This window comes from Myotis brandtii, unplaced genomic scaffold (genome assembly GCF_000412655.1).
Source record: "Myotis brandtii unplaced genomic scaffold, ASM41265v1 scaffold600, whole genome shotgun sequence".
Taxonomy (NCBI): Eukaryota; Metazoa; Chordata; class Mammalia; order Chiroptera; family Vespertilionidae; genus Myotis; species Myotis brandtii.
This window is the reverse complement of record NW_005370273.1, coordinates 252,222-262,108: the sequence shown is the minus strand read 5'-3', so window position 1 is coordinate 262,108 and position 9,887 is coordinate 252,222. Positions and strand designations below refer to the sequence as shown.

The window sequence follows — 9,887 nt, the reverse complement described above, 5'->3', positions numbered from 1 at the left end:
CTGATCCGGGGCCCTGATCGGGCCCCAGTCCGGGTGGGCGGGCTGGCCGGCCAACCTCCTGCCATCTCCTCCTGACAGGCCCAGCCCTGATCCACCCTGATTGGGGCCAGGCCAGCCTGACCCCATCCATGCACGAATTTGTGCACTGGGCCTCTGGTTAATAATAAAAAAAAGCAGTCCTGGCCTGGTAGCTCAGTTGGTTAGAGTGTTGTCCCTATATGCCAAGGTTTTGGTTCCATCCTGGGTCAGGGCACATACGCGAATTAACCAGTGAATGCATAAATAAGTGGAACAACAAATCAATATTTTTTTCTCTTTCTTTTTGTCTTTCTCATTTTCTCTCACTCTCTCTGAAATCAAGAAATTAAAAGCATGTTTGTCACAGAAATTTAGTTAACATCTTAAAACTGAAAATGTATGTATGTTGTTTAGATAAACACTGTAAGCACTTACATAGTCTGGAATTTTATTTTTATTTTGAAATGGAGCTTATTGATTTACAAGTTCATTAAAAACTAAAAAATGTTTCTGTAAAAATAAAAGAAAGGTGTATTTCTGTTATCTCTCCACCCCTTTTCTTACAGTAGCTTTGTATGGGATTTGACATTGAGGCTTTTCTACTCATTTTGATGTGAAATTAGTTTTACTTAACTTTTAGAAATGACATGGCTCCCCTTTCTGTTGATTTGATGTAAATGTTAAAAAATAATGGTGGTTTAAAAAAAATAGTGGCTTGCTTTTTGAAATTTTCTGACTTTGTTCCTCACCTGCGCTTTTACTTGGACTTTCTCTCTCATTGCCTCTATCTCTCTGTCCAGCTGAAGTTTTATTTCACCCTCAGCAGTTTTTCCTTAGAGTGGGGCCCTAGAAGGGAGTCCTACTTGTGAGTTTGAGAGTTCAGAGTGGCTTACCTGCCCTAACCTCTTTAAACTTTACCATGAGCCCCTTGGGATCCCCTGATACTAGATTGAACAAAACCCGTTGACCCACCACTTTCCAGTGAAATCTCTTGGCCATTGTGGGTTTTCTTGTTCTCAGGGTCATCTGAATCAATTGTTTACTTCTGTGTCCTTTTCCATGGCCTCCTGATAAGTTGGATCTTGTTTGGGTTTTGTATCATGGGGATTTCTTTCCATCTAGTTTTTTCATAAATGTGTCCATTGGTTTTTGCTTTTTGTTATCTAGTTGCTTTGTTTTTGTGGGGAACTTGGGAAAATTGAAAAATTATGCTGTCAGTTGCCATTTGTGCAGAATTTTATTACTTTTTTAAAAATATATTTTTTTATTGATTTCAGAGAGGAAGGGAGAGGGGAGAGAGAAATAGAAACAGCAATGATGAGACAGAATCATTGATCGGCTGCCTCCTGCATATCCCCTACTGGGGATCGACCTGGGCATGTGCCTGTAACTAGAATCGAACCCGGGATCCTTCAATCCACAGACTGATAATCTATTCACTGAGCCAAACCAGCTAGGGCCAGAATTTTATTACTTTTTAATGATAATGGTAGTATGTTATTTTAAAAAACTCTTATTTCGACATACTAAAACAGTACAAATGAAATGAAATGTTATTTAGAATTTATGTTGTAATGATTCAGTGATGTGTCCTAGAAAGGTAAATGAAATAGATTGGCCATGAGTTGATAATTATTGAATACTAGTAGCCTGGTGCACGAATTCATGCATATTGAAAGGAAATTAATTAGAAGAAATACTTTAATACTGCGATTTGCCCTTTCTATATAATAGAAGTGTCAACCAAATTCATGATCGACAATGATAGATCGAAACACAGGTGTGTGATTGGCGCCAGCGAGCGCTTTATATGTATCGCACATGGGCAAGTCAGCTTACCCTTTTATATATATGTAGAATAAACTTGCTTAATTAGACTTGCTTTTGAAAGGACAGAACGGGGCTGATAACCGTGTTCCTAACTCCTCTTCAAGCAAAAGCCATAGAATGTATCAGTTGCTCAGCCAGCCCTTATCTCAGCCAATAGGAACGCAAGGAAACTAGCCCAAGGCCAAAAGTATGCTAGCCACCTCCTGTCTTTGTGTAACCAGACCCTAGCTGCACCCTGCCCTTGCGTCATTAGCCCCCGGCCCTCACTCAACCAACCGGAATCGGCCAAATCAGTGGTCAGAGTGTACCCCCACCCCCCAACCCCAAGCCCTATAAATTCTTTGTTCTCTTGGAACTCGGGGCTCTCTCTTGCATCCAGTAATGGAGGCAGGAGGGGGACCAAGTCCCGGGCTTGAATAAAAGACCCTTTGCTTTTGCATCGGAAAAGGCTCCCTGGTTGTGGATTATTGGGGACCCCGAACTCTGGGCATAAGTGAAGCACCCCAACTTCTCTTTCAGGTAACTGTCAGCAACACAGCAGTAAATATCAACATGAAGCAGATTATTATTGTAGATCACGCAGGGAGAACAAAGGGTAAAATATTTAACTGCAGCAGTGTTTCACTATATTCTGCGCAGTGAGAAAACCTGAAGTAATTTTCAAGGTCCACCATTTCTTACTTCTTTTCAGTTGGTCAAGTTTCTAAGCTTTCTAAATCTCCATTTTCCGGCTAATGAAAAGAAAATATGATTCCACTGAATCTCCTATCTACCTACTCCAGGAATTCTGTGAGGGTCAAATGAAATGAGGCATGGGAAAAAGCTTCACAGACATTTGGTTACCGTGTAAAATGTTTGCACCTGGCTATAAAGCAAGTCGTGTTCCTGGGCTGAAGAAACTGCAAGGGGGCTAGTTGCTAGGGAGAGGAAGCCGGGCGTTGCTATGTGATGTCATTGCCCGGTGCCCACAGCTACCGTTTCTGGGCTGGGCTGGGCTGTGGGCCGCATTTTGCACCATGGGGTCTTGGCAGCGTCAGCTGTGATTTTGTGGGGTGTCACTCCAGGGTGGTGGTGGGCCCTGTGTCCCACTTGGGGGAAGCCGACTGTTGCTTTGTGGGCACCAGGTGTGCAGTGCCGTTTCTCTGTAAATGGCCAATGTGTGTCACGGCAGCTCCTGCGTTGAGCGTCTGCCCCCTGGTGGTCAGTGTACATCATAGCGATCGATTGGACGGTTGGACACTTAGCATATTAGCTTTTTATATATAGAGATGGGTCACAAATACATGGGGGCTTATTGTACTATTTGTTCTTGTGTTTCTAAGTTTTATAGTAATTTGCAGAAAAAGAATAATGAAAAAAAAAGTTTTAATATCAGTTTTTTATATCGAGCTTTACAATTCCTCCCTTCTTTTCTTAATTTTTTTATCTATAGAAGAAGGTGTCTTAATATGTTACATTGGTGGGATCAGTGCGTACACCAGTGCTTGTCATATTATCCTTTCCTTTTCTCTTATTATCATACTCACTCTTCTCAGTGTGCCTCTCAGTAAAGTTGCAGATTGACTGGTCTCATTCTGCACTGGCATTAATGCATTTCACTCTAAGCATAATCACCTAGTGTTCAGCCTTTCCCTTGATTATCTTACTTTTATCTTTCATTAATTGTATCTTTCCACATCTACAATTTTTTTAAGCTCTGTTTTTCTGGATCTGGGTTATTCCTCTTTGGTGAGGGGCTTCATGTTAATTTGTATATTATACTTAATTAAGACTGCATCCTTATACTTTGGCACTTAAAATAGACATTTGTAAGCTTAGTTTTCTACAAACTACATACTGCCTTCCCTGGATACCTTTTTTTATATCTTCTGAGATAGATTTTTAAAGTTCTGTTTTGGGGGTAATAATAACAGCTTCCTCATGGGGTGATATTGGGAGGAACTAGAGGAAATCATGCAAAGAAAGCAGCTACGGCCTTGGCGTGCGTGTTGGCCCCATGGACTGTGGACCAGCTTGGCTGCATGCTCTCCCTGGGCAGTTCACTGCATGGTAGAGCGTGGTGCGCCCCCAGCCCTGCTGCTGCCTCCACCTCCGCCTCGGGACCGGCTGTAGATTAGGCTACAGTCTTCAAGGAGTAGACATATTCCTCAATTCTGTGGTGTTCTTGGTCACACATTTATGGAGTTTCTGAAGGGCAGTGGAGATTATTGCCAGGCACAGCACGACCTCTATGCAGACGAGTGAACTGTGGAAATTCATTACTGCTCCACCAAGAATCCCCCATGTGAGTGGTTAACCTGGACACAGAAGTGTTGAAAGCTGCAGAGCATTTTGTAAGAGTTCTAACCTGGATGGGGTCGCCCTCAGTGCATTTCCTTGCTATCGCCTCAGTCTGACTGGGTTGAAGAATTGCTGCTTCCTGTCAGGAGGTCCATTTCATTTCCCGTGACTCCCAACGTCACTCGCAGCACTGAGAGTGTCCAGTGGAGTACACTGAAGTAGACTCAGTTTCTTTGCATCATTTCTGCATTCAATTTTTAAGTTCTTTCATCACCCTATTGAGTGTTTTTTAACTAAATTATCATAGCTCGCATGAACCGCCTCTGCTCCTGTGGAAGTCACATACAAGAACAGGAGATTTCTTATTACACGCAATCCAACCAATGCGACCTTAAGCAAACTCATAGAGGAACTTAGAAGTATGGCGTTACCACAGTAGTGAGCATGTGTGGAGCAACTTCTGGCACTCCTGTTGGGGGAAAGAAGACTCCGTGTTCTTGATTGGCCTTCAATGATGGTGCACCACCATCCAACCAGATTGTTGAGGACTGGTTAAATCTTGTAACAATTAAGTTTCATTAAGAGCTGGGTGTTGTATTGCTGCTCATTGTGTTGCAGGCCTTGGAGGAGCTCCGGTGTTTGCTGCCTTAGCATTAGTCGAAGGTGGAGTGAGATAGGAAGAGGCAGTGCAGTTCCTAAGACAAAGTGGTGTGGAGCTTGTAGCCACAAGCGACTTCTGTATTTGGAGAAGTTCCATCCTAAAATGTGTCCTGAAATGCGGCTGTGCTTCAAAGACTCCGATGGTCATAGAAACCACTGTTGCATTCAGTAAAATGGGGCCTGATGCCATTGTCTTGGAAGTGGAACTTGAGATGGGACCTAATTTGTCTTACATCTGAGCCGACATGTTGACATGGTGCATACGTCTAATGAGGCTTTCATAGGAGTGTTGAAAAGCAGTTTTACCAGGCCATAAGCTTGACAGAATTGCAACGTCTGTGTTTGGGTTCTGATCAACCTATTTTGACACTTAGCAAAAGATTCTCACTGTTCAGCATTTAAAATGTGCTTATCATTTGTACCAACTTACTTTTCCTGAAATTATGCAGTATTGAGTTATGTCTTTAAATCTATTCCCATGCCAGAATCTTATCGATATACTAGAGACCCAGTGCACGAATTTGTGCACAGGTGGTGTCCCTCCGCCTGGCCGGTGATCGGGGCCGATTGGGGCTGCAGGAGGTTGGCTGGCGGGGGGAGGGACCACGGGAGGTTGGCTGGCTGTGGGGAGGGCCAAAGGAGGTTCAGATCAGTGCCATCGAGGCTGGCTGGCTGGGGGAAGGGGCCATGGGAGGTTGGCCTGCCGCCCCATCAGAGGAGATGGGGCCTTCTGGCGGGGGGGAGGGACTTTGGGAGGTTGGCTGTGGGAGCGCACTGACCATCAGAGGGCAGCTCCTGCATTGAGCTTCTGCCCCCTGGTGGTCAGTGCGCCTCATAGCAACCAGTCGACTGGTCGTTCGACTGGCCAGCCTGGATGAGGGGATGATGGCTGTTTGCAGCTGGTCACACCCCCTTCAGGGTGGGGGTCCCCACTGGGGTGCCTGGCCAGCCTGGATGAGGGGATGATGGCTGTTTGCAGCTGGTCACACACCCTTCAGGGTGGGGGTCCCCACTGGGGTGCCTGGCCAGCCTGGATGAGGGGATGATGGCTGTTTGCAGCTGGTCACACACCCTTCAGGGTGGGGGTCCCCACTGGGGTGCCTGGCCAGCCTGGATGAGGGGATGATGGCTGTTTGCAGCTGGTCACACACCCTTCAGGGTGGGGGTCCCCACTGGGGTGCCTGGCCAGCCTGGATGAGGGGATGATGGCTGTTTGCAGCTGGTCACACACCCTTCAGGGTGGGGGTCCCCACTGGGGTGCCTGGCCAGCCTGGATGAGGGGATGATGGCTGTTTGCAGCTGGTCACACACCCTTCAGGGTGGGGGTCCCCACTGGGGTGCCTGGCCAGCCTGGATGAGGGGATGATGGCTGTTTGCAGCTGGTCACACCCCCTTCAGGGTGGGGGTCCCCACTGGGGTGCCTGGCCAGCCTGGATGAGGGGATGATGGCTGTTTGCAGCTGGTCACACCCCCTTCAGGGTGGGGGTCCCCACTGGGGTGCCTGGCCAGCCTGGATGAGGGGATGATGGCTGTTTGCAGCTGGTCACACACCCTTCAGGGTGGGGGTCCCCACTGGGGTGCCTGGCCAGTCTGGGTGAGGGGCTGAGGGCTGCTTTCAGGCTGGCGGTTGTTGACTGAAGCTCCCAACCGCTCCTTTTTTTTCTCTTTTTTTATTTTATTCTGGGCCAGCTTTAGCTCTGGCTCTAGCTCTGAGGCTTCGTATCTGGTTTGTTTGCCGTTCTATAATCGAAACAATGTATAACTTCAGCTCTGAGATCCCGGCAGGCTGAAAGCTGGTTTCTGGGGTTTTGTTTAGCTTCTTATTTGCAACATAGTACATAGTTGCTTAGAGTTGCAACTCAGAGACTGGCAAGTCAGGCGGGGAACTTTGGAGTCTGCAGTCACTGGAGCAAGCAAGCCTCCCTTTGCTTCCAGCTGCCTGGCTGCCGGCCGCCATCTTGGCTGACAGTTAATTTGCATAAGGATATGCTGATTAGCCAATGGGGAGGGTAGCGGTCGTACGCTAATTACCATGTTTCTCTTTTATTAGTGTAGATAGCTTGATAAAATGGTGGTGTGTATTGATGTTAGTTCAACCATATATTTATACTGTTTGGGAATGTGTGGTTATAGTTCTGTGGGAAAAATAATTTGTCAGTGTTCATCAGCTTGTAAAATTTAGTGCGAGAGCTTAAACATCTAAATGAATGAGAAGCATTTATCATCATTGTTTTTGCTTAAAGTTAACTTTAGAACATGTTAAGACTGAATTGCGTTTCACGTAGTACCTAGTACCATTTGAAGTAAAGTGTTTGTGTGTTTTAACAAATGAATGATTAAAGGAAGTTGTCATTTTAGTAAACTCCTTATAGACACAGTTTGTTAGGGTCATGAAAACTATTTACAGTAGGTTCTTGGGTTACGTCTGAGATCCGTTCCTACCGTACGACGTAACGTGATTTTCGCCATAAGTCAGAACCCACTTACATAAGCACCTACATCACTCACATGGAGCACAGACACAGTAGTAATGAAGTGAAACAGAAAAAAAATTTAAAAGATAGCAATTCCTGACCTTTACTTGTGGTAAATAAATAATAAAAAACATAAAGCACATATGTACATACGTCGAAATGACGGAACTTTTTTTTTTTATAAATAAATGGGAGATGGCAATGTAACCATGAAACAACATACGTCGAGTCCAATGTAACCCGAGGACTACCTGTATCCATTATAAACTGCTTTTTAGAGATTGATAATTTTGAACCATTATGTACTATTCTGTACTGAGAAGAAACAGTATATATAGTAGGGGAAGTCTTTGATTTTAATTTCAATTCTACCAAATAATAACTGGTTAGGGTCAACTTCTGAGCTTCAGTTTTCTCATTTATAAATTAATTATATAACTTTATAGGTTCTTAATTAATTTAAACGTAAGTATTTGGCACAAGAGGGCTTGATAAATGTTAAGTTTCTTTCAGTAATCTGAAATATGCATACATAGCTCATGCTAATCTAAAAGGTCCTTGTCTGTTTCTTTTTTTAAATTACAGTTACATCCAAATAAAAGACTCAAATTTGAGTGAAAAAAAAAGAAAGCAGCTACATGTAAAGCTCTTCCTGTCACATAACGGGTGTTCAATAGATGATAATTTTTGCTTTTACTGATGTTTTGTTATTTTATTACCTATTTAGATTATGCATGTCTTTAGCTTGTCTTTGGTTAGAAGTTATTTTTAAAAAGACTTGTCTTAAAATGACAGATAGCGGCAGATGAGCCTCCACCGGAAGGATGTAGTTCATTTTTCTCAGTGCACGGAAGGAAGGCCTGTGATGTCGATGCCCTGGAGACTCTTCTGCTGACAGCACCTGAAAGGTAGCTTGTGTGTTTCTCTCTGTAAATGTCATGCGTTCATTGTGCTCCTTTTTCGTCTACATCAAGATGACTTCTAGTTTTTCATGAGCTTTGTAGTCTCGAGTATGGAGTCTGGAACGAGGCTGATTAGATTTGACTTCCAGCTCTGTGGCTTAAAATGTTTTGTGAACGTAGGCAGATTACTTAACCTTTCTTTCTCATCTCATTTTAAAATGGAGATAATAAGAGTACTTGCCGTAACTGGTTTGGCTCAGTGGATAGAGCGTCGGCCTGCAGACTGAAAGGTCCCAGGTTTGATTCCGGTCAAGGGCATGTACCTTGGTTGCGGGCACATCCCCAGTAGGAGGTGTGCAGGGGGCAGCTGATCGATGTTTCTCTCTCATCGATGTTTCTAACTCTCTATCCCTCTCCCTTCCTCTCTGTAAAAAATCAATAAATATATTTAAAAAACAAAAAGAGTACTTAATATTACTGTTATTATTTAGTAGTGACTGTATCTGAGAAGTTACATGTGCTTTGTCATCAGCTCAGTGAGGAATGCTCTGTGCACTAGAGCCAGAGCCTGAAATAACTATAGTCATGATAATGAACTCTCAGGGTAGGATTAGTTTTAGACAGAGAAAACTATTTAATTTGAATATTAAATTGGTATTCAATGGGCTAGCTTCTGCTTAAAGGTTGATTTCCTGTGGTGGACAAATGTAATAATACCTCTTGCTATTGGGCTAGGGCGGTGGTCGGCAAACTCATTAGTCAACAGAGCCAAATATCAACAGTACAATGATTGAAATTTCTTTTGAGAGCCAAATTTTTTAAACTTAAACTATATAGGTAGGTACATTGTTATTAACTTAATTAGGGTACTCCTAAGGCTTAGGAAGAGCCACACTCAAGGGACCAAAGAGCCGCATGTGGCTCGCGAGCCGCAGTTTGCTGACCACGGGGCTAGGGCAGTAGGTGTGCACCCCTCCACTGGCCTGATGAACTGGATAGCAATGCCCGTTTTTTGTGGTGTTGCTCTGCTGGATCAGAAGTGCTGAGGGTGTTGTCAGTGGGGGTAGTTCTTCTTTCCTGAGGTTATCTGCCCAGCACTTGCTCTCTGCCCAGCAGATGAAATGAGTGCTTCTCACTCAGGTGACAACTAAAACCCAGCGGGCCAAGGTGGCTGTGTGGTAAAGTGGTGCTCCTTTGGGGAAAACAAAACAGATTAACTTTTTTTAATTTGTTATAACAATAATGCATACTTTGTAAGGAAAAGAGTGACAGTATATCCTCTTTTGAGAGGTGGTAACTATTTTTAATGGTTTGGCTTGTATCCTTTTAGACTTCTTTCTGTGGTTATGCATTTATACAGGAGGTAGGTTTGTTTTTACTGGAGTCATCTTTCTTTAGTACACGTAAGTGTATCTCATTAAGAGAAATTGGTAGGTCATAAAGTCTATGCAGTAATATCTATTGGTGTCCTGATGTTATTTTTAAAGAAGTGTTTTTGGAGGGTAAGTTTTAAAATTTGAGGAAAACATAAGTTAGGAAGATCATAGTGAAGATGATAGAGGAAGGAGATGCTCTAATTGGCAAGTTATATGCTTGAAGCATTCCTCTGCTTTTTTGCTTTATTTGTACTTACGTTTTCAGATAAAAGGATAATTATATTCTATTTATGGTAGAGTCATTTATTTATTTATTTATTATTTTTAAAATATATTTTATTGATTTT

The 9,887-nt window shown here is 43.5% G+C and overlaps 1 protein-coding gene and 1 pseudogene across 4 annotated transcripts in view; both read left to right on the top strand.

The window, feature by feature from the left end:
* Nucleotides 1–9,887, top strand: part of UGGT1 (UDP-glucose glycoprotein glucosyltransferase 1) — a 184,855-nt gene that overhangs the window by 23,796 nt on the left and 151,172 nt on the right. For all 4 annotated transcript variants that reach the window (XM_014550394.1, XM_014550395.1, XM_014550393.1 and 1 more), the window contains exon 5: nt 8,058–8,170. In XM_014550394.1, the coding sequence (XP_014405880.1) occupies nt 8,058–8,170 (113 nt within the window). The remainder of the gene's footprint in view (nt 1–8,057; nt 8,171–9,887) is intronic.
* Nucleotides 1,780–5,288, top strand: LOC106728369 (annotated as a pseudogene).